This window comes from Ovis aries, chromosome 1 (assembly GCF_016772045.2).
Source record: "Ovis aries strain OAR_USU_Benz2616 breed Rambouillet chromosome 1, ARS-UI_Ramb_v3.0, whole genome shotgun sequence".
NCBI lineage: Eukaryota > Metazoa > Chordata > Mammalia > Artiodactyla > Bovidae > Ovis > Ovis aries.
Window position 1 is genome coordinate 263,763,007 of NC_056054.1, and position 24,699 is coordinate 263,787,705.

Sequence of the window (24,699 nt, forward strand, 5' to 3'; positions counted from 1 at the left end):
TGCAGTGGTCCCAGAACCACTTCACTGGAAAACTCACCGTCACTGGAAGATTTTATAAGCGAAGCAGACATTGCAAGCCAGAATGCTGTAACATGTCTTGCAGCCTTTTGACTTCTCTGGCTGACGGTCTGAGCTCCTAACCTCAAAGAACACCGACCTGAGAGATGCTGAGTCAGGAACCACAGCTTCCAGGAGCCCTGACTTCCTCTGTTGCCGCCCCTGCCCACCCTGGCCACTCACAAGCTCTTCTCCCTCCAGACACCTCCCGCCACGTCAGGCCAGCAAAAATCAGAAAACAAAACACCCCGAGGAGCCATCAACACAGCTTTATTATTTCAGTTCTTTCATGTCTTTGTCATGGAATTGGAACCAGCGAAACAGAACATCAAATGTCAAGCTGGTGATTTTCTGCTTCAAAAACTGGCAAATCCCACTGTGAATCTTAGCACCACTTTGCTTCCATTTCACAGGTAAAAAAGCCAGGCTTGGGGGAAAAAAACTAAAAGGCTTTTCACGGAGAGTCACAGTCTTCCCACACCTCCCTCCCCACATCAGGTGAAATGGGCGTGTCCTTGGTCCCATGCTTTTGCCTCTTCCTTCTAAACCACCCATGTCAAAGGTACATAGGGTGGAGAAGGGCTTCCCTGGTGGCTCAGTGGTAAAGAATCTGCCCACAACACAGGAGACACAGGTTCAGTCTCTGGGTCAGAAAGAACCCCAGGAGAAGGAAATGGCAACCCAAATCCAGTATTCTTGCCTGGAGAATCCCATGGAGAGAGGAGCCTGGTGGGCTACAGTCCATGGGGTCCCCAAAGAGTCAGACAGGACTCAGTAACTAAACAACAAACCAAATACAGTATGATACCCAGAAACCTTAAAAAGATTGATAAATCTGACTACCAAAAAAAGGCCATATTAAAAAGAAAGCATCTAGAAAGCTGGAAGTCAAACTGGAAAACAGGCACAATTCACATAAGAGAGAAAAGGCTAGAAAGATGTCTTTCAGGTCATCTCCCTCCCCCAGGAAACACTGCCTCTCAACTGGGCACAGGACCTTCATGGGCAGGTCAGAGATGAGAGGCCTCCCTCATCACAAGATAAATGTGACCCGACTGCAGACCCCAAGGAGCACAAAGGTCCAGATACCCTCCCCCAGGACTGACCAGGAGCCTGGTCCTGGTGGCCTGAGGCCCTGGAGGCCTGGAGACTTTGTGCCCAAAGTAATTCTCCAGCCACAGCAGCAAAGGGAGGGCAGATTCAGGTGGAGGGGAATTCGGAAGCGGGGCAGCTGAGCTGGGGGCAGGGTGCTGCAGAAGAGGAGATGCCCAGGGTAGAGAAAAATTGCCGGGGGCGGGAGGGGTGTCCCTCTGGTGTCTGTGCTCCAACACCAACCTGCTCACACGTGGGTGATGTCCTTGAGGCTCACATAAGCACTTCTGAGGACAGAACAATTCGCAGACCCAGAGTCAGTTGAGGCCCCTCCGGCCAGCCCGGCGTGGAGAAACTTCATGAACACAGCGTTAAACAGAGACGCCCCGGAGGGTAGACCTCGGAAGAGGCGCAACACTCTCCCTCTAAGGGCTGCTCCAGACCCTCCCCAGTGGGCTCAGAAACAGACCCCAAAAGGATCAGCTTCATCCGCAGGACCTTAACTGATGGCCAGGAGAGAAAGATCCTTTAAAGGAAGACGATAAAGCTCAGCGTCCAACCATGAAAACACGACAGTATCAGGCGCCCAATGAACAACTTCCTGCACATGCGCAGTAGCAGGGAAACAGACGCCATGAACAGGAAGTCAGTCAGCAGGAAGAAGGGGAATGACAGACAAGATGGAATCAAAAGACAGTCGTTCTAACTATGCACCGCATGTCTGAGGATATTTTTTTAGAGTATGATAAGAGAAATGGAAGATATTTTTTTAAAGCATTCAATCAAGATTACAGAGATGAAGAATACAAAATCTGATAGGGAAACCACTCAGCTCAGGTGGACAGCAGCTTAGACGCCACAGAAGAGATCAGGGAGCTGAAGGGGAGAAACAGAAATCATCCACAATGAAGCACACACGGAAAAAGGCGGGAGGGAGGCCACACGGCCTCGCTGGCCTGGCGCCCACGTCAGAAGGTCTGAAATACCGTTACCGAAGTTGCAGGAGGCAAGCAGAGCAGAGGAAGGGAAAAAAGATATTTGAAGAAACAATACTTGGGAACTTCCTAATTTGATTTTAAAAAATGATAAATCCACAGATCTAAGAAACTCAACAAACACTCAACAGGGTAAACATACACCTCCCCTGCCAAGCACATCATGTTCAAGTTACAGAATACCAATGATGAAGAGAACTTCAGAAGCTAGGAAAGGAAGTTGCATTGCATCCAGTGGGGGAAAGAAGGGGTGTCAGTCAAGAAATAGAAACCACACAGTAACAGGAGAAAAATCCAATATAAGGAATCACACAGTTACACAAGACTGCCCACTAAGGACTTTAGTACACGTGCTGCCTAAGCAGGCACTGAAGTGTAATGAACTTTAAAAAATGGGGGAACGGGAGGCCTGAGGCAGAGGGTCCAAAAAGGAACGAGCTGGGAGAAGCGTGGCATCATGGTCCTTGGGGGATGGCAACATCCTGCAAGGAGGCAGCGGGGCAGAGGAATTCAGACCTCGTTTGCAGGGGCTCAGCTGTGATGCGCCTGCTGATGGAGCTGCCAAGGTTCTGGAGGCCAGGGCTGGTGAGCAGACAGCCCCTGCCAGGGTTTCAGCACCTCACTCGGGCAGGGGGAGAAAGACTCCCTGGGAGCTGGGCATGGTACTGGGCACATGCCAGGACACTTCCAGCTTGGGTGCTGTGGACGCTCACTGGCAACCACAATGGGGTGTCAGAGCAACCTGTGCTTCTGGCAGGCACATCAGAGCCCAGGAAGGACGGACTCTGGGCTCCAGCAGCCCCATCCTCCTGCATTGCCCCCACCCCCCAGCACCCTCCAGTGACCACACCTGCTGCCAGGGCATGAAGCCAGGCACAAACTTTGTACATGGACACCGAGGCCACCAGCACAAAGGAAAACAGGTACCACAGAGCTGAGGCAGGGCCATCTCGAAAGAAACACAAAGGACTAAGATGTCCACCCAGAACTACATCCCATGAAAACACCCTTCCACAGTGAAGGTCACACAGCAGTTCACCAGAGGAGTTCACGGCTTTTCCAACAAGGGGTGCTGGGGCAGGCGCATGTTCACAGTCAGAGACCATGACCTCACACCTTACATACAAAGTCACTCACAATGGACCATAGGCTGAAGTGTAAAACATCAAACTATGAAACTTCTATAAACACGATAGGAGAAAATCCTTAGGGGCTGGGGCCAGGGGAAAGGGTTCTGGACACCAAAAGTCCATCAAAGGAAAAACCGGATAAACCGGATCCCATCAATAGGAACTGTGTTTGCTGTGTGACGCACCCCATGTTCAAAGGATGAAAAGAGGAATCACACGCTGGGAGAATAAGTCTGCAGATCGTATCTACAAGGAACAATAAGAAGCTCTCAAAAGTCACTCGAGATAAAACTGTGACAACACCAAATGCTGATGAGGATGCAGAAACCAGGTCAACCGTGCACTCACAGGATGTAAAATGACACAGCCACTCTGGAAGGTGGTACGGAGCTTGCTTACATAACTGCACGCATGCTTCGTACAACCCGAATTACTCAGACCAACTCCCAGACCCCCGCCAGGGCCAATGCTGTGGCTGGACCAGCCCTTCTGGTTTCTGCGGTCCATGGATGCACTTCAGCAAAAGCCATCAGAGAGGGAATTCCCCTGTGGGCCAGTGGTTAGGAGTCCAAGTTTTCACTGCCAAGGGCCCAGGTTCAATACCTGGTCTAGGAACTAAGATACCACAGGCCACACAGCATGGCCAAAGAAAATAAAAAACAACGGGGAATTCTGAGGAACAAGGTTTGTTATTCGCAGTCCTGGAGCACACATGTGGGCCACCAAACGAGGCCAAAAGGAGACCAGCATGCAAACACATAGGCCTGGGGTGCTGCCTTTATTGGGGTTGAAGGTGCCTAGGGTTTCGAGGGTTCACTCTTGACTGTCTAACCTGAGGCTTAAGAGAGGGAACTGGGGTGTGGGAAGGGCAGAGCAAGTCATTCACGCAGTTTATCTGGGCTACCTAAGGCTTTCTGAAACAGAAGCCCTATGTAATGTACCCATTAGGCTTTTAACAATTAGGATTAAAAGTAGAATGTATAATTGCTCATAAATAGGTTTTTTATAAAGAGTATATGTGGAAACACTATTTCCGCTGAATTTGATTAAATGGACTCTATTCTCAAAATTAATTTTATCAGTGTTTAAACAGATAAACTTCTAAATCACAAATGTGGCTCAGTTGGACTTGCACTGAAATTCAGTATTTGGAGGATAAGAAGACATTGTCTACCAAAAAAAAAAAAAACCACTTTAAATACAAAGGTATGTGTGTACAGCTCTGATAAGAACATAAAGTAACTTTACAACAGTCCTGGGAAACTCAAGTTTCCGCAGCCCCTCCCACCTGTGCCCTGCTCTCCCAACAGGCTGCTGGCGCACATCTGAGCCTCCCTGCAAGAGACCAGCCTCAGACACCTCCGGCACCCGGGTTTCAGAGAGGCCCACGCCACCACCTATCGGTCCTCAGGGACCACAAGGAACATGGTGAACTCAACCAGCTCACCGATAACACAGCACAAATTTAACAGGGACCTTAAGGGGACAGACAACCTCTCTGTGAAGGGCCGGAACCTAAGTATTTCAGACTGTGCAGGCAACCTCCCAACTCGGCTGCTGCAGCCCTGGAGCCGGCGCTGAGCACCCCTAATCGAGCAGGCGTGGTTGCAGCCCGATAAGATTTTACTGATGGACGCCCACAGATTGAAACATTTTTTATTTTTTTCAACCATTTAAAAACCTAACAACTATGCTTACCTCCCAGACCACAGGAAACTGGGCAGCGGGCAGGGTGTGGCCTGCAGGCCAGTCTGCTGGCCCCGTCTTAGCCCAAGACAGCAAGAGAGACTTGCCAGCAGCCCAGTGGTTAGGATCCTGAGCTTCACTGCTGAGGTCTCAGGTTCAATCCCTGGTCAGGGAACGAAGATCCCAAAAGCAGCATGGTCAAAAATAAAGACACCAACAAGAACAAACAAATTTCTCCTAAAACCAAGAATTCAGAGCATATTAGGAATGAACACTCCGTATCAGGACCACAGCCACGGCACCCCACCACCCCTGCAGGTACACCCTCTCTCCGCCAACCGACTACCCTGCCCAAATCAGATGGGGGGCTGGGGGGTACAGGGTGAGTGAGTGAGTGTGTGCACGTGAGCGTGCATGCACTGCGGGGCAGGGCAGGGGGCGGTCCCTGATGTCCCCTGTGGGAAGCAACCCTGAGAGGTTTACAAACAGTACTGTTTCCAGATCAGCGTTTAAATTAAAACAAGGCACTAAGGAACAATCTGATGCCTTTCAGGTTTTGATACATGAAACCACCTGTGTCCAACGCCCATGAAACACCCCCCACACCACAAAAACGTCTTTCTTCAAACCAAAAGGTAAACGTTTCAATCACAAAGAGCACACTCATCGTACATGGTTCTGCTCAATATATTTTGAAATCAGTTCCAGGTGTTGCTGCTCAATTTTCCAGAAGCTGTAGAAAAACTCATCTTTATTGATCAGGAATTAGCACACAGCTGGCTTTCCTGCTCTGCTGCACGTGCACAAAGTGCAGATCAAACTCAAACATACACGTCACCAGTCACCTCCCTGCGGAGTGAGTGAGTGTCCAGCCGGGGCTCCCCAGTTCTTACATGTCCGTGAACGGGCCTGTCTCCACCAATGCTGGCGACGAGCTCTCCTCGCTCCACGGAGCCTGAGCACTGGGAGCCAGTATTTACTCCTCTTGGGCTAACAGCCTATGGGGCACACGGCCGCCTGCTGGACAGCACAGCAGACCATCCAGAAGGGCAAGCAGAGAACAGCGTGGGTATCCACCGCGCTGCTGCAAAGACATCAGCCTCCAGGCTCCTGACAGGAAGCCCACTGCGCTGCGGGATGAGCAGGAAGGACGAGCGCCAGGCCCACAGGTGATCACCCTCCAAGGGGAAGGGAGGTGAAGAGTATACTTACTACTCTTGTGCAGCGTCTCCAGTGACGCTGACCTGCGGCACAACTTTGGGGACAGAAAGTTCTAGAGCCCATGGTCCCGTCCAGCTGCCCGGCACGGCCTCAGGGGTCCGCTGAGCCGGGATGGACCTCGCCACCACCCAGCCCAAGTCAGGGAGCTGCGGGAGCGAAGGGAGAGGGCAGCACCGTGCCTCCCCAAGGGGCACCCCGAACGCTAGGACGAGCAGCCCTGCGCCGACTCCCCTGCCCTCATCTTCTTGGTTGGCCCGTTGGGCCCGGACGGTGGGGCCTGGCGCCGCTTCTTCAGCTGCTGCTGCAGCCGCTCCTCCTTCTTCTTCAGGTAAGTGGTCATGTTGTCACAGGTGGCCTTGTAGAGGCTGCTGAAGCCACTGTCCACGCCAGCACAGCCTGCGCGGGAGGGATGAAACTGGGTGCCAGGGGCGACGCCAGGCGTGAGTGCAGACGGGGACTCAGGGCTCTGCCTCTAAGGGGGACCTGGTGGACCCTCCTGTAGCAAGGAATGAACTCGGCGACCACCCAGGTCTCGTGGACCTTGGGGTGTCCTCGGGCACTGCCCCTAGAACGCCCACCTCCTGACGGCCACGCCTGGCTACACCGAGGACTCGCTTATCACAGGACACAGGGTCCCTGGGAGACCAGGTGCAGGGGCTGTGGCTGCATCTTGTTGGCAGCCGACCAGGGATGTCCTCTGGCCAAAGGAAAAGGGAGACACGCGGCCCCTGTTCAGCAGCCTGCAGGGACCTGAACCCTGCCAACCAAGTGGCCCGGATGTAGGCCCCACTGAGGTTAACCTGAGACCACGGCAGCACGTCTCTAAGGGGACTGATCAGCCCTGCCTCACAGTGCTCACCTGCCGTGCAAGGGACACACCTCCCACAGGCCCCTCGTCCTCATCCCAAGAAGCGGACCCCTGCTGGGTACTGCGCTCTCGGACCTGCTGTGGTCACAGCAGAACGTGACCCTGGAAAAGCAGGCCGAGGATGACTGCTCACCTTCCAACATGGCCCAGTTCACACGAACGTGAGCACAGACCCTCTTCAACTCGGCACTTTCAGGAACAGACTGAGGAGATGAACAGAAAACTTTTATCAGAGAGAGGACAGAAACCCCCAGGCTGCTGCACAGGCACGGGAAAGCCCTGCCCTCCACACCCCCAGGAGGCAGCAAGGCTGTCCACCCAGCCTGTCCAGCACAGCAGTGACCGCAGCTCGTCACACAGAGCCGGGGACGCGCACTGCCGGCTCATCACGGGTGACTCTAAAGGTGCCTGGAACCGGGCAGGCACAGGCCAGGGGTACTAGCTCACCCCTACTGTTCAGATAAAAACACCTAAACGAGCTGCTGGGCGGCCCTGAGCACTCGACAAGGACAGGCAAGTGTGCAGAGAGCTCTGCGAGCGTCCCCTGCCCCTTACCATGGCGCCTGGTGAGCCACAGGCCAGGCGGGAGGTGACACACAGGCCCACCCAGGACACCTGCGAGGACAGGGCCCCTCAGCATCCAGTGGACCCAAGGTGCAAGACTGTGCTAAGGCTGCAAGAGTGAAAGGTACCCACCCAGGACCCCCCAGCTGTGGGCTCTTCTCCTAAAGAGACATGTGACCAGGACAGTCACAGGGAAAGGGTACCAACAGCCCCCAAAACACCAGTGTAGACACGGGACACTGGAGAACCCAGCAGGCACCCCAGCTCCCTGCCCCCACCCTGGGACATAGCCTCTGGAATGGACGTGATCAGGCTGAAAGGGGATGCAGCCATCTCCCCTCTTCCAGCTTGGGGCATAGCAGGGTCCAGCCCTCTTACCTGCCACTGGCCACCCACGGGCCTGTAGAGCACAAGAGGATCCTCCCGGCAGTCTTGCAGGACCCACAGCCCGTTGCCCTCCTCGAAGGCGGCATCCCACACCCGGTGCTGGAAAGTCAGCAGCTGCCTTGGAACCAGCTGTCGCTGGGCAGCATCCAGCTGGAAGATGTAGACCACGGGCAGCCTGTCAGGAGAGGGGACGGTGAGGACAGTGCCCGTGGCCCAAGGGGCGTTCGGCCCACCAATGTCTCAGCTGCCACCTCATGACTCCCCGAGCACCCAGCTACTCCTGCGTCCCGGCCCCCAGGAGCTGTGACCTCACCAAGGTTCCCGTCCCTAAGTCCTGGAACAGCTAATTACATGGCCAGGACGAAACCACGCAGAGGAGACAGACGCTCCACCCACTGAGCAATGCATGGACCCTGGGCGGTGAGCTCAGCCCCCCACCCCCAGCTCAGGCAGCATTTCACCCTCTAATCCTGCATCTTCCTTTCTAACATGAGCTCAGATGCTGATCCCAGGGTGCTCATCAGGACAGGTGAGAATGTGGGAGGCCCCCCAACCCCCTTCCCAGCACGTGGACGATGCTCAGGAGGGCACAGCTGGGCGATCGTGCTCCCCACGGCCACCCTGTCTGCACTGCAGCCCCTGGGGTCTCCTGTGCTGAGCTGGGCCCGACTGGGGTGGATGCTACCACAGCTGACCGTTAGCCAGGGTTCCACCTGCACAACAGGCCAGCCGGAGGCCAGGGCTGCCTTCACGTTGGCGGGTACCAGCAGTGAGTGAGATGCTGGCATACAGGAAGGAACCTGCCCCTGCTGCAGCAGCAGGGCTCAGACAGTCGAGGTCACTGCAGGGCGAGGCAGAACCAGAGACCCCTTTCTCGTCCCCCAGCCTCCTCCCACCCTCATGGGCCTGCAGGAACCAGGAGCAACTCCATGTCCACGTGGGCTCACCCGTCACACGAGAGCGCCACACAGTCCTCCTGGCTCCAGTAAGTGATCCTGGACACGGCAAACCTCTGGAAGGAAAAGCAGCAGCCTCAGTGACATCAGCTGGCCAGGACTGGACTCCAGCCGCCCTGCTCTAACTTCGGGCATCACTGCAGGACAGACAGTCCCCGTGTGTGGTCCACCACAGCAAGAGAAGACCCTGCAGGACTCTCCAGACCCCAGGGAGGGCACAATTCACAGGCAACTCTGACACAAGGGCCTCACGGAGCCTGTGCAGCATCTCCAAGGTCAAAGGAATTGGTCAAAAAGGAGGGCAGAGAGCACACAGGGAAGAAAAGAGAGGACCATAACCACGGACAGTATGCATATGAGCATCCACAGGTCCTGCAGAGGAAGCACCTGGGGTCAGAGCCAGGAGGAGCGGCAGGGACGTGGTAGGGCCACACACAGCTCTCAGAGCAGGGTCGGGGCGGCCCTGGGCTCATGCAGGTACAGCCAGGCCCAGCATCAGGAACCGCTCGCTCTAGTCCCCTCTGCGCCCTGCCTCTCCTCACCATCTGGGGGTGTCAGGAGGTTGAGGAGGGCACGGATGTGAAGAGGGCAGCAGAACACACAGGCCTCTGTTTGCCACGGCTCCAATGGGGGCACCGTGGCAGCAGAAACCCAAGGGGGAGTCTGCACTGGCAGCAAGAAACTTCTCCAACGTAAAAGGAATTTTTCTCACAGGATCCCAGCAGCTAGAGAGGCCCCAAGACAAACGTTACCTTGTCACTCCAGGGCTCCGTGGGATCCTGCAGGCTGGTCAGGGGACAACAGTGTAACTCGCGGCCACTTCGGTACTCCCAGAGCCTCAGGGTGCGGTCCTGCAGACACCAGGGACGGTTAGCGCCCTGTGGGGCATCCAGGCTTCACCAGGTCGTGGCGACGATAACATGGAGGCAGCGGCCAACACACCTCTCCCCGTTAAAGGCTTTTTGCTTACTGACAACTGTGCAAAGCATCACACAGACCAGTAAGAACACAGGGGGGCCCCACACAGCTAAATGGGCAAGGACACAAGACACCCTGTCGTGCTGGGGGTCGCAGACGAGGCCTGCTGCCCTCAGGCTGAGACTGCAGTGCACACACATGGTTCCATCAATGAGCATACATCTGCACAGGGAGAAACACATGAGGCTCATGAGCACCGAGAACTGTCCATGTTACTGCTCAGGAATGGGTGCAAAGAGGGCGTCCATTTGTTACCCATGAGACTGTCAACTGGTACAGCCTGATGTGAGTTCCAAAAATAACATAAATGCAAAAGAAAGGTTTACCAGGAACAAGACAAGCATGCCCATTTCTAGTCACCACAGTACTGGAAGCCCTAGCCAGAGAATCAGATAAGAAAAAAAAAAAGAATCCAACTCAAAAGAAAGAACCCTAAAGACTCCAGCAAAAAACCACCAGAAATAATAAATGAATAAAGTTTCAGGGCACAAAATCAATGCTCAAAACTCTGTCGAGTTTCTATACAGAAACAACAAAGTAAAAGAAAAATTAAGAAAACAACCCCACACACAATTGTATCAAGAATAAAACACCCAAGAACAAATTTAACCAGGAAGGTATAAGGCCTGTACTCATTAAGACATTGCTGAAAGAAACCAAAGACAGGAATAAATGGAAAGATATTTGTGCTCATGGACTGGAAGAGTTAACACTGTTAAAATGTCCATCATTAACTAAAACAACTGAAGATTTAATCCAACCCCTATCAAAATGCCAATGACATTTTCCACAGACATTAAACAACAACAAATCCTAAAATGTGTACAAAAATCACAAAAGACCTGAAGAGCCAAAGTAATCTTGAGGAAGAATAATAAAGGGGAAGGGTGTCACACTCCCTGATTTTGAGCTACACTGTAAAACTACAATGATCAAAACAGTACGGTAACGGCAGAAAGGCAGGCACACGTATCAATGGGACAGAACTGAAAGCTCAGAAACAAACCCAGGCACATATGAACAAAGAAGCGAAGAACAAACAGAGAAAGGACAGTCTCTTCAGTAAACAGTGTGGAGAAAACAGGCAGGCACAAAAGGATAAAACCACACCACAATCTCACACTGTGCAGAAAAACGAACCTAAGATGGATTAAAGGCGAATGTAAGACCCGCTGCCATAAGAAAACACAGGCAGTATGCTCTCTGACACTGGTCTCAGCAAGATCTTCCCAAGTAAAATTCCTCAGGTAAAGGAAACAGAAGTAAAAATAAATGAAACAACGTCAAAAAAGCTTCTGCACAGCAAAAGAAACGACCAACAGAACCACCACCGAACAAACAGGAGGAGATATTTGCAAATCATTCATCTGGTGAGTGGTTTATGTCCAGAGTCGACCAGGAACTCATACAACTCAACAACAACCTTTCAACCTTTAAAGATGGGAAGAGGACACAAACAGACATTTGTCTACATAAAGACATACGAATGGCCAACATGCACAGGAAAAGACACCCAACATCCCCAGTCATAAGGGAAATGCTGATCAAAGCACCCCATGTCTGCCAGGAGGGCTGCCGTCGAAAAGACAACAAACGTCAAATGTTGGTGAAGATGTAGAGAGCAGGGACCCCCGTACACCGACGGCAGGAACGTACACTCGGGCAGCCACTGTGGAAAACACTATGGAGGTCTCTCGAGAAATTAGAGCTACCAAATGACCCAGCGACTTCACTCCTGAGGAGAAAACAAACACTCCTTTGAAAAGATATACGCGCCCTTAGGTTCACTGCTGCGTTATTCACAACAGCCAAGGCACGGAAGCTCAGAGCCCGTCAACAGACCAAAGTGGCGCACACACGCACACACGCACGAACATCACCCAGCCATAGAAAAGGAATGAAATCTTGCCATTTGCAACAAAACCACGGATAGACCTAGAGGGCATCGTGTCAAGTAAAATAAGTCTGGTGGAGAAAGACAAATGCCATATGATTTCACTCATTCAGTGGGATATAAAAAATAAACCAAACACACACACACACACAGAGATACAGCCAACAGAGCAGTGGAGACCAGAGGGGATGGCACGGTGAGTGAAGGGGGTCGACTGGATTGTACTGCGACGCATGGAAACTAAACTGCCGGTGTGAGCACGCTGTAGAACGTGCAGAAGTCAAAATACAACATTGTGCACATGAAACTTAGGTGTTATAAACTATTACCTCAATAAAGTAAAAAAGAGAGGGTAATGTTAAGAATTATCTGCTACAACACTCATCATAAGATGGCAGGACACCGAATCAGACCTCTACGGAGAAGGGCCAGATGGTGAGTGAGATGGAGCCAGGTGAACGGTGGCCTCCAACGAGGCCTGGTGCCGAACTCTGACACCCGGGCACCAGGTATCGAGCAAAAACACACCGGTGGCGGGGTTGGGGGACACACACAGGAAAATCCCTTAAAAACCCCACACGTCACACCACCTCAGGGAGTGCAAAGGTCTGCACGCAGGATGTAAGAACGGGGCTGTGAAGAAAGAATGTTCCAAGGACGAGAGCAGAAACTAACACTCCCACAGGAAGACAGAGTAGAACAGGGAGCAGGAACACACAGAAAGAAACGTAAAAGGAGAGGATGAGACGACAGGGCCAGCGCCCGCCTGATATAGGTTCCAGGAAAAGTGGGGTGAGGGCGCCTCCAGAGGCAAGAACCCAAAACCCCCCGGTGTGCAGACCTGAGATTCAGAAGGAAAAGGGCCATGGACTGTGCAGCCATTTTCAGGGGCCCCTGTGAGACCCCCTCACCCTACTCCTTCGTTCTTCACACTGTGGGGTGAGAAGGCCCCCAAACACGTTGAGAGAGAAGGTTGATCAGACCCCACACAAGGGACCCAGACTCAACGGCCTCGGACTTCAGAAAACAAGCAGCTGGGCGAAAACCAAGCAAACTGGACACTGGAGAGAGAAAACCCTGGAGCTCGACCACCTGACCTGCAGGCAAACACTGGGCGGAGATCCATCCACCCGCCTGACCACTGAGAGCGTGCAGAGGGCACCTCCTGCCAGCCAGGCTCCTGGCCCTCCCCACACCTTCAGAAACCTGCCCCACGACGTGCGCTTGTTTCCTGTGCAGCTGGGAAGCACCGACCCAAAGGGCACAGCTGAGGCCCCCCGGGGCTGGCCTCGGCGGGGGAAGAGGGGGGCAGTGTTGGCTTCCATTCTAAGCCTGAGAGTACTGTCTGGCTTTTCACGTAAACAGAGCAACTGCAGTTCACGGCACGCAGGGCACACACCACTCCTGGGCCGGGGTGCCCAGTGGGGAGGTGGGGCGGGCCCCCGGGAGGGCGAGTGCCAGAACTCCGCGTTTCTCTGCAAAGCAGTAGAAGCACGATGCTGGACGCGGTAAAGCTGAGCAGCCAGACCAAAGGCGGTCAGTACACTTCTCTGTGCCTGTGAGCACTTTCCTTTATCATAAGAGGCTTACAGCAAAACCCCCAGAAGCTGGCTACCACTGGGAACTCCAGCTCCTTTATTTTCCTCTTTACTCTCACAGGACCACGCATAGCTTTCAAGAACAGGACAAGAGAACAGAAAAGTAAAAACCGAGAGGAACCACGTGTGGAGAAGGAAACAGGAGGTGGTCGCCGCCCAGAAGGCCTGCCTGTCGGGGGTCCACGAGGCCCCCCAGTCCTCCCCAGGCCCCCGCGGTGCAGAAAACGCTAAAGGGGTGGAGAGGCAAAGAGGAAAGGCTGTGGCAGAGCTTCTGAAGAGAAAGGAAGACTCAGACCTGCACCTCAGCCAAGCGCTGCTTAGCGATCCAGAGAGGAAGGTGCCCTCTGTCACCCAACAGTTAAGCCTTCAGGCCCCAGCTCCCGGGACAGGGCAGCCGTCCTCACTGACCACACTTCCCCCACGGCCAAGTGCACGGCATTCTCCACGTGCTCACATGCCACAGAAGGGTCAGGGAGAAGGGCCAAGTGCCCTGGCACTGGGAGAGAACCAGGTCCTTCTAGGATTCAGAAAGGACCGTCTATCAAACCCTTTAACTGAGATCACGGAGCTGTAAGGGCCCCTCAGACCCGAATCCACGCACTGCTGTTCCAGCACAGCGCACACACACGTGCAGACGTGCACACAGCCTGAAGCAGGGAGCGAGCCAGTCAGCTCTACAGGGAGCCACAAGCACCACCTAGTGGACGGCCACTCAAGAAAAGCACACGCCAACCTCACACCACAGCCAGGAGCCAAAGACAGGCTGCTCACAGCGGGCCCACCCCACCCGGGGCACCCACGCCCCCACCCAGCCACCGGGGGTACACGGGGGGAGCGGAGCACTTACTCCGGAGGACGACAAGAGCAGCTCGGGGTGGTTGGGCACCACGAAGATGCGGCTCACGAACCTACAGGGGAGAAGCAGAGGGTGAGCTGGGCTGCTGAGACTCCGTCCAGCCTGTATCCTTGGACCCGGAGCCCAGGAGAATCCACGAGGAGCAACATGACTGTGTGCGGAGCATGCGTATCACTCCGGTCGCACTCGCGAGGAAGGCCCCGGAGGGCCCGCCCTGCGCGGAAGCTGCCCCAGGGCACACACTTCAGTGGGGTCCGAGACGCCAGGGTGACATGCCAGCAGGGTGGAGGGGGAGAGGCGCCGCTGACCACCATCCAGTCGCACCCACTGTGCCGCACACGAGCAGCCCACTCCCCCCGAGACCAGCCCCCGGCCCGGGAGGGGCCGAGCTGCCTGCTGTGTTCCCATCTCTAACGTGATCAAGCACTCGGGCGCGCAGGGACCCCCGGACAAGGAGGGACCCCCATGGCTCCCTACATCCACCAGTCCCCCTCCCAGCCACCTGGAGCCTCACCCTGGCCTGGGCCAGTCCTCCTCCCCAGGACCGCCTTCCCCAAAGGCCCTCCAAATGGAACAAAAGTACATGCTGAACTTGGCCTGTGTTTATCGCAACAGCAGGACCATGACATTGGGTATGGACCGCCTCAACATCTCAACAGGAAATGAGTGGAAACTGCAGTTTCCAGGGCCTTGACCAAGAGCGACAACTGGTCATTTACTCACTGAAACACCCACATACTGCGTGCCAGGCACCGTGCCAAGGGCTGCAGACAGCAAGGCGTGACCTGACGAAGACCCGACTCCCAGGAGGCACGGGGCTGGGTGGGCTGGGGAGAGACAGGCCCAGGCCAGAAGGAGCCCCTGGGGGTCAGCACCGGCTCGGAACGGCCCATCCAGCCCCAGCATGAGCCACCAAGGGCAGCTTACCTTTGCCAGTAACCCCACTTTTAATAAATAGACTCAGGTTAAGGTTAATTCTAACACTAGGTTTTTGCCTTAACTCAGCATTCCCAAAGTGTTATCATCTCCACCTACACCAATGTAACAAATCAATGACAAGCTGTTTTTACCCTGTTCTTTCACGCTGCCTTTGGAATCCCGTGTTCACACTAATGGCACACCTCACCTCACACTTGGGTGGCTCATGGCTCTGAACGTGACCGCAAAGGCTGAGAAGAAAGAACAGTGGGGGAGAGGGGGCGGGGGGCGTTCACATGGGGGTCCTGAGAGAGCAGAGGAATGAAGGAGGGGTCCAGCCACAGGAAGAACATGCCCAGAGGCGAGAAGACCAAGGATAAAGGCCCTGAGGCAGAGTGTGCCCGCTGGGGTAGGAGGGGCACAGCAGAGACTGGGGGCAGGGGAGGGGGGTAGGGGTGGCAGGTCGTAGGAGTGACTCCGCTCTGAGGATGGCTACAGGACAGAATACACTCACAAACCCAGCAAGCAGCAACCTTCTTCAAGGCCAACATTTACACTCCATTCAAGACAAAGGAGACAGGAGCAAGCTCAGAACCGAAGCACCCCATCAGTGCCTCCTCCACCTCGTTACAACGCTTGGGCCACTCTACTGCTGTTCCTGCCCGCAGACTGCCATCAGCCATGTGCCCGAGAAGGTCAACAGTCTGCAGAAATGCCTCCCACAGGTTGACATCAAAGCCCACTCCCTGAACAGGTGCTCGGGGGCGAGAAGACACCTGCCTGGACAAGGGAAATGACTGACGCGTGTTCCTCGCCCCCTGACACCCACCCCCACTGACCGTGGGCCACTGCCTGGGGCTGCCAGGCCATCGACCCTGAGGAAGGATGTGCCTTCCAGAAACAAGCCCCAAGCCGTGTGGAAACCACGGGTGACCCTAACTGACCAGGTGGCTATCAGGGGAAGGGCCTCCTGCACGCAGCAAGGTCAGACAGCCTGCAGTGACGGCGAGCTGGGGACCGAGACCTGATTGCTACCCAGAAAAGCTCCAGCAAACAGGTTCTGAATGGTCAAGGAGGTTCTGAAAGTTCCAAAGGCCCTGGTACCAGGCGGTGAGCTGAACTAGGGTCTCGTCAGGTGGCAGGCCAGGTGCTAAGGCCAGTCGCCTCCTCCCAGGGTGGGTGCCTCCTGCTTCGCCACCAGCCTCCCCAGCCAAGAACCAGAGCCTCCCTCTGCGGGGGGCAGGGTGGGGGACTCACTCGGTGTGCCCCAGGCAGAAGGACTCAATGCTGTGCGGAGCTGCGGCCCAGCTCACCCGGATCTTCTCGTCCCGGTCAGCAGTGAGGACAAAGCGGTCGTCGGGACTCACAGCCTGTGCACGAGGTGAGAAAGGGCAGACCCAGTGGTCAGCATGCCGGCTCCTGCCCTACTTCCCCAGGCCTCAGCTCAGGTGTCCCCCAAGGGCCTCGGCTGTATCTGGATGCCCGGCCTCGCCCACTCCTGCCTTCCCACCCGGTCACTTTTCTCTCCTTCGTGTGTCCCCATGTCTAGCCAGTCACCAGGTCTGCCCCCTGCCCTCCCCCTACAGGGCCCCATGCCAGCCCAGCCGCCACCCCGCTGCAGCCCAGCCCTCATGGGCCTCTCCGTGCCTGGGGGATGGGGGGCAGCTCCTGGCTGGGGAACTGTAGGACACCTGCTCTCCCCATACCCCTGCACCTCGACTAGACCACCCAGCCGCCCCCTAACTCGACTGCCCTCCTTCACCCCGCTTCACCTTCCGAAACCTTGCCCCCTCACCCCTACGCCCAGCTCTGCAGGGCTGCCCCTGCCACGGCAGAGCCCACACCCGCCCGCTCCTCACCCTCATCCCGACTGTAGCCAGTGAACCCACTGCGCACGCACCACATCCAGCAGCATCGACAGGTGTCCAAGTTCAAGCCTGCCGCCCCCGTGCGGCTCCAGCACCGAGAAGGAGTACACATCGCCAGACTTGTCCGCCACCAGGATCTTCTCCTCAGAGGCCGTGAAGGTCAGGGCCGTGCACCTCCTCACCACGGTCCTACAAGGCCAGAGACACCCGCGGTCGGCCTACAAGGGCCGGCACGAGGGCTGCAAGCCACCTGACCAGCGGCTCCTGCCATGTGGCAGTTACCAAAAACGGTGCCAAAACCATACAGCAACTGTGAGGACAGAAACAGAGCCAGGGCCTCAGACAAATCTACTTTTATGATGCTGTTTCTTCTCAAAATATACTAATGGTAAGATCTGGGTGGTGAGTATCCAAGTGTCCAACCCTCTCACTTGGCCTCGTGTTTAAAGACTGTCCTGATAGAATGCTCTCTGGCCTCTTTGTACATGTGGGAGGTGACAAGGCCAGTTTCCTAAATGCTAAACGTGCTCTGGGCCGCAATCCAAACCACGGAGGACGCCCCTGCCCTCTGGCATCCCACCCACCCACTGCTGGCGTTGCTGCCTGGACCAGGATCCTTCAAGCACTGCTTGTGCACAGCACCTGAGGACAGGAGGGTCCAACACCAAGAGCTGGCGGGGGAATCGCCACCTGCGACCTTCCACTGGGGGCGCATCACAGATCCAAACCCCCAATCCGCGAAGGATGAGGTGGGTCATGCCCACGAGCTGGTTCAGCAACACGGGAGCAAAGCCAGAGCTGTGCCGACACAGGCCGACCGCCCACTGCTCGTCCTGGGCCGGGGGTCACGGTATTTCTTCCTGCTGTCATTTTCCATTGTTTCTACTGAGAGGTTTCTTACCCTAGACAGGAGCCATGCCACCGCTTCACACAGAAACATCTGCCATCTATCTACACGTGAGGCTTCATCACAGAAGAGCCGGGCCCAGCTCTGTCATCACCGAGGGCTGCCAAGGACCCACTCTCCCCATAAAGTGCTGACATTCAGGCTTCCCTGGTAGTCCACTGGTTAAGAATCTGCCTTGCAACCCAAGGGACATGGGTTCTATCCCCGATCCAGGAAGATCCCACATGTCTCAGAACAACTGAGCCTGAGCACCACCAATTGGCTGAAGCCCACATGCCTCTGGAACTCATGCTCTGCAGCAATAAACGCCCCTGCAGTGAGAAGCTCACACACTGAAAGGAGAGTAGCCTCCGCTCACCAAAACTAGAGAAAGCCGGCATGCAGCAGTGAAGACCCAGCACAGCCAAGTAAATTTTTTTTTTAATAAAAGAAAAACAGCTGGCATCTATCCTGGCTCACAGCAGCTAGGACACCAAGTGTCAGCTTGAGACAGAAACTGAAGCTTAAAAGAACTACATTCCCCCCACAGGGACCATCAGACCCCTGCCTGCCTCTTGGGAGAAGGACGAGGGGACTGAGAATTGAGCGGGAGGCCCCACCTGGCCCGGGGTGCTGCCACCTCCGCTCCTTGGTGCCAGCGCAGCCCCTCGAGGAGGCATAATGGAATCAACTTGGGGGAAAACAATGGCAGAAAAAAGTAATTAGACTCCAGGCAGGATTAATCAGAATCCGCAGAGCTGATAAGCAGCTTCAAGAAGCCCAGGCACAACCCCAGCGGGGGTTGGAGGGAGAGGCATGACACACCACCCTAGGGGGCACCAGCCCAGGACAGCCTCCAGCAATAATGGGCTTGGGTCCCAAGAAGCTCGTCCGCCCAGGGAGGAAGTGACCCCTCCAAAGTGGGTCCACTCCCCATGGCAGCCCCACATCCGCACAGCCGTGGGACGCCATACCTCCTCCGGGTCCTTCGCCAGCCAGGGGCTTCCAGCTTTTCAGGCTAAACGCATCCTGACACGAATTCCAGGTTGCAGCTGAGCTGCACGGAGGGAGTTTGGAAGTTAAGGTTCAAGGGCATCAGCTCGCAGGTTGGGGACAGGTCATCAGACAGGACTGTGGGCGGGCTGGCCATGCCTCCCCGACAGGAGGAACCTTGGAGTCACCGTTTTCAGTCTCTGGCAGGACTGCAGTCTCAGCGTTTCTCCTGCCTCCAGAGTCACTGGGTTCACAGCACAGGACCCTCTTCTCAGGGCCCCCCCAGGCAACCTGGGCCCCTCTTCCTTGCCAGTGCCAGAGAAAAGGCCCACTGGAGCCAGCTCTGAGCTGCAAAGGCCCTGGCTGGTCAAACGTGGATGAACTGGATGTCAGATGTACCAAGGGTGGGCGCTGTTCTGAGGGGCCCATCAGATCTCAAAGGGGCTTGTGCTCCAAAGGTAAAGCGCCCCCTCCAGGATGATGTCTGCTGGACATGGAGGGGTGGGGTACTGTCCTCGCCACGGTGTTAAAATTAACCCTGCTCCCCTTCTCCAAAAGCTTCTTCACCAGTAACAAAGGGAAGGCGCTGAGCTCCAGGGAAATGCATGGAAAGAGCTGAAGTTCACCCTGGCCCTGCCCCTGACCCCACCCCTTACCCAGCAATCAATAGGACAGAGGCCCTGGAATTTGTAATCTGGTTCCTTAACATCATAAAGTTACATCACCTGTCTTCTCAACCACCTACTGCAAGCACCTCCTACATAAAGTTACTCTGCTGATATCAACTTCAAAGCCAGAAGCAAACAAACAAGAAAAGCACCAGGTACCGACACCACTAAGGCCTACAGCCCATGTTATTCAGGTCTCCCATGGAGAGAACCCGAGACATGGGACTTCCCCTCAGCCTACACCCTCGGGGAGAGCCCTGGGTGTGCTCACAGGGACCAAGAACCCCCGCGCTGCCCTGCGCTCAAGAAGTCTCACCTAAACTCCCTCATTAACAAGCCCAGTGCCACACACACCTCTCCTCCCTCCCTCCTCAGACTCTTGTAGAACAGCCAGAGCACCCATGAGCCCGGACGCTCACCCTCTCGATGGGTAGGAGCTCCGGTATCAGGACCCAGGACTGTGGCAGGTTGCGTGGACGTTCCTGGGCCCACATCTAGAGTGAGTCGCTACCCGCGGACGCACACAGAAGGGACAGTTCCCTCATGCGTTAGCCTTCTAGCAAGTCCAGAAATGCTGCCTACAGAGCAAGCGCAAGCTCGCCTCCAACTTGCACTCGAGAAGCAGGCCCTGTGCGTGGCCCCACACCTCCCCAAGTGGTCAGTGTTCCACAGAGGGACCCAAGGGTCAAGAGCTCAAAGACTGGGCACAGCCCCTGTAGTGAAGACTCATCCTCTTCCATAGAGAGGCTGGGCCTGTAGCCTCACGGATTCAGAGGAGGTGATATCTAGGGGGACTCTAAGTTCCAGGGGCAGAAACAGATGGTGAGGAAATTGTTGCCAGGGAAAGGCAGGTGACACCCTCTCCCATTAACACTGAGCCCCAGCCTTTCAGAGACTCAAGGAAGTGCACCGTCTTAAACTCACCAAGTTAAAACTGTGGCCCAGGTGCCTTACCTTACACAAAGCACCCAACACTCTCAAGGGCTGGAGAAACAACACTGTTTGGAAGCAGGATGGCCGAGAGCACAGCCTCTGTAGTTAGACCAGGACGGGGCCCAGCTGAGCTGAGTGACCGTTGGCCAGGGAGGGTGGGTGAGAACAGTGCCCCCACCCCACTCACCGGCCTGCTATGAGACTTAAATCACCTAATACCAGCCCAGCACTCCAAACAGCGCCTGCCACAGGGCTGGTACGGCGTGTTAGCTACTGACACTGCGGCTGCTCTCACGACTGTTACTGGCATGCAAGTGTAAGTTGTGCGTTCAACATCATTAACAGTTCAACGTTAGCATTTCATACCTGACACTCAGACATTGCCATGGGTTTGTACGGAAAAGAATCAGACGCTTACTGTCATCAGTTAAAACAAAATAGCTGCCAGACTTGGAGAAGGTGGACGCCAGAACGGTGTCACTCCCCTGATCCACGGGCTGTCCGTCCTCCCTGAGAAAGAGAGGAGACAGGTCAGGCCTTACCTGAGCAACTGAAGCTGTGCCATTCAGGCTGGTCCTGTGTGATTATAAAGTGATCAGATGTAGGAAGTGCAAAGAGGTTCGTGCAGTCTGGATACAAGACATATGGAGGGACATGGAGAAGATCAAGACCACTCTAATTTTAAGGAGTAGAGCTCCAGTGTTCTTGCCTGGAGAATCCCAGGGATGGGGGAGCCTGGGGGGCTACCGTCTGTGGGGTCGCACAGAGTCGGACACGACTGGAACGACTTAGCAGTAGCAGAGCTAATACACCAAAGTCTCTCAGCATACACACGAGAATCCCAAGGGCTGAGCTGGAAAGACCCTCAGAGATCCTATGGACCATTCCCTCAAGGACATGAATTAATCCACAACTAGAGGCAGAGATCAAATCATATTTTTTTTTAAAAAGTGGGTCCCAAGTCCAATTTTTCTAAAGAAAACCACCATACAGAATGACCAAACAAACCTATGGTCACCAGAGGGGAAAAGGGGTGAGAAAGAGACATACTGGGAGATTGGGACTGACATATATACACTACTAGAGGAGATCAGCCCTGGGTGTTCATTGGAAGGACTGATGCTGAAGCTGAAACTCCAGTACTTTGGCCACCTCATGCGAAGAGTTGACTCACTGGAAAAGACCCCGATGCTAGGAGGGATTGGGGGCAGGAGGAGAAGAGGATGACAGAGGATGAAATGGCTGGATGGCATCACCGACTCGATGGACATGACTCTGGGTAAACTCCAGGAGTTGGTGATGGACAGGGAGGCCTGGTGTGCTGCAGTCCATGGAGTCGCAAAGAGTCAGACATGACTGAGCGACTGAACTGAACTGATATATAAAACAGATAACTAATAAGGACCTATTATATAGCATAGAGAACGCTACTCAACACTCTGTGATGACCTATATGAGAAAAGAATCTAAAAACGAGTGGAGAATTTATATATTTATATATTTATATATGCGCATAACTGATTCACTTTGTTGCACACCTGAAACACAACGTTATAAATCAACTATGCTCCAATTAAAAAAAAATTTTTAAGACTATACTTTTCTTTTTTCAATTAGCTAATTTCATACACCTGCTTTCAATGCATTTGAAACTGCCTATTAGGGGCTGGTGGTGCACGGTGATGACCCAGAGAGATGTTATGGGGAGGGAGGTGGGAGGGGGTTCCTGTTTGGGAACGCATGTACACCCGTGGTGGATTCATGTCAATGTATGGCAAAACCAATACAGTATTGTAAAGTAAAATAAAGTAAAAATAAAAATTAAAAAAAAAAAAAAAGAAACTGCCTATGATTTCAAAGTACCAATACAATAGTTAATTACTGACTAATTTAAAGTATTTTTTAAAATTTTCATATTCTTAATGCCTAGTTTGAAGGTCAATAGCACATTTCTCTCTGGGGGTGGTCTCTGGTTTATCCACACAGCTGGGTAACAGAAATGAAAAATTCAGCAAATGAAACAACAATTTACTTCTTAGACTAAACAGTCCCATTATTCAAACTATCAGCCCGATGAGGCTTCCCCACCATCTCACCCTTTATGCTCTTGTGACTTCTTTTCTGCAGCACTGCAATCATATATGAAGAGGCTGTCGTCATCACTAAAGAAAAATAACAGCAATATTCTAAATGAAGCACTTTGTTCATTACAATGCTCACTTAAAAAAAAACAAAAACCTGAATCAAAAAAATATTTGCATCCTCAGTAAGGATTTTCTCCACAAGAACTTGTCTCCATTAGATGTTTCAGGGAACGGCTAAGGAGCTTTAATTTGCTGAATTTATTTGTATCTACTACACATAACTGTCATGGCCTGTCCATAAAAATCAGTTAAGTGAAATAAATGAGGACAAAAACCCAACAGGAATATACCATTCTTTAACAACTAGGAAATCAGCGCATGATGGCTATGTTACTCAGTTTTCAGTGAGCCTTATGCACCCAAGTTTAAAACTTGGGGTACTTGTTTAGCAAAATGTCTTATCTGCCCCCAGAAAAGCTCCAGTGCCTGCCAAGCGCTTACTAGTATAGAAGCCACCCACTTTCCCTGCCAGTCCCTAAGCCCCCCTGCTCCAATGCCTGGCACAAAGACATCCCAAACAAATTTACAGCCTTTAAAGTGACTGCAGCTAGACTCTTTTCTCATATGGAGCACTGCAGTACTCATATGAGCAGCAGATGTCCAAGTCAGAAACTTTGCCAGCCAGCCACTAGGTTCCCTCAAAAGGTGTGAACTGAATCAACCAGATGGAGTCTAATTTTCCCATCTCTCACTGTATCATGTGCTAGATTTCATAAGGCTCTAAAATAAAGTAACCTGAGACAGACAACAGGTTTGTGAATAAATTTGTGAAATCCAGACTTAACATCATTTTTAATCTCTGAAACCAAACTCTGAACAAAGAACACAGCGCACATTTACATTTAACAGACACACTGTCTCAAGTTTGGGAGAATCAAAACTACCCTGGGAAAGGAAATGCGGGGCCGAAACTGGCCACTGCTAATATTCAAGAGGTTCCTGGATCGAGACTAGCTGACCAACATAAAAATTCCGGGAAGATAAGGGGCGTGAAATTAGAGAAAGCAAAAGGACGACCTTATAAAGGGCCACTAGGGAGAAAGCAGCTGTGGTTCTGGGGATACTCTCCAGCAAGGAGGTGTCAGGTAAGACCCTCGCCCCGAAAGGCAAGCAAAGCGGGGTCAAGGGATGTGGGCTGGGATGAGGAAGCAGGCAGAGACGCAAAGAGGGAAGCGAGTGCAGGAGCACGATAAACGTGGTCCCCGGGAGTAAACCCCTCTCCCCAAGAGAGGCCAAGAGCTGTCTTCCTCCCACGCCCCAGAGAACTGCGTCCCCCGGACCCCGCAGAGCCCGGAAGTGTCTGGAGCTGAACCGGCAAAGAATGCCGCAGGCCAGCCACTGAGGGCGCGGGGCCGTGGGCAAGAGTTGGGAGAAGGGCCGGGAGAGTGGACATTCCGCGGCGCAGGCACGCAGCCGGGCTCAAGTGGCACCGGAGAGCTCACAGGCAGCAGCGGGGCTCCCTAGGGTCATCCCAAGGCAGGTGCAGCCCTGGCGGGACGGGAGAACAGGAATCTCAAGGCCCTGGCGCACGTCCGCAACCTGGTCTTCTGTTCCAGAACGACCCCTCACCTGCTCGAAGTGGAGGTAGCCAGCAACCGGCTGCCGCCCCGAACCACCAGCGCATGCCCGCACAGAGCCAACCCCACAGAACTCGCCATGTGCCCGCCCAACGCGCCTCCACCCACGTGCGCCGTCCAGCGCCTCTTCCGGCCGGCGCTAGAGAGTGACGTCAGGCGTAGACGCCGCGAGGTGACGTCGTCCGGAATCGCCCCCGCGCGCGAGGCGGCGGCGGGCATGCGCAGAAGGTATTCTCTCCCTTCAGTCGGCAATTCGGCGTTTGCGCCTTTGGGGGTCGGTTGCTGATTAGTTTTGTCCCAAGGGAATCCGCTTGCTTGTTTAGTGTTCGTTTCTTCCTCCAGACTGCAGAGAGTCAGTTCTGGATCTTTCTCGCGCTGTGGCTAGGCGACCTGGCCGGTCTGATACCTACTTGGTCCTTCAAGAACTGAG

The 24,699-nt window shown here is 54.1% G+C and overlaps 1 protein-coding gene across 2 annotated transcripts; it reads right to left on the reverse strand.

Moving 5' to 3' along the window:
- Nucleotides 1-310: 310 nt before the first annotated feature.
- Nucleotides 311-24,371, reverse strand: WDR4 (WD repeat domain 4). Of its 2 annotated transcripts, XM_012104187.5 has the most exons (11): nt 24,262-24,371; nt 22,645-22,710; nt 20,915-21,058; nt 17,101-17,257; nt 16,458-16,570; nt 14,274-14,334; nt 9,709-9,807; nt 8,948-9,012; nt 7,992-8,175; nt 7,183-7,252; nt 311-6,577 (listed from the first exon to the last, which is right to left on the reverse strand). In XM_012104187.5, exons 1-11 carry the CDS (start codon nt 24,348-24,350, stop codon nt 6,384-6,386), a joined length of 1,242 nt encoding a protein of 413 aa, XP_011959577.2. In that variant the 5' UTR covers nt 24,351-24,371; the 3' UTR covers nt 311-6,383. The 2 variants fall into 2 exon arrangements, with proteins under 2 accessions (XP_011959577.2, XP_011959590.2); XM_012104200.4 differs by lacking the exons at nt 22,645-22,710; nt 24,262-24,371 and having other exon boundaries at nt 20,967-21,058.
- Nucleotides 24,372-24,699: the final 328 nt, after the last annotated feature.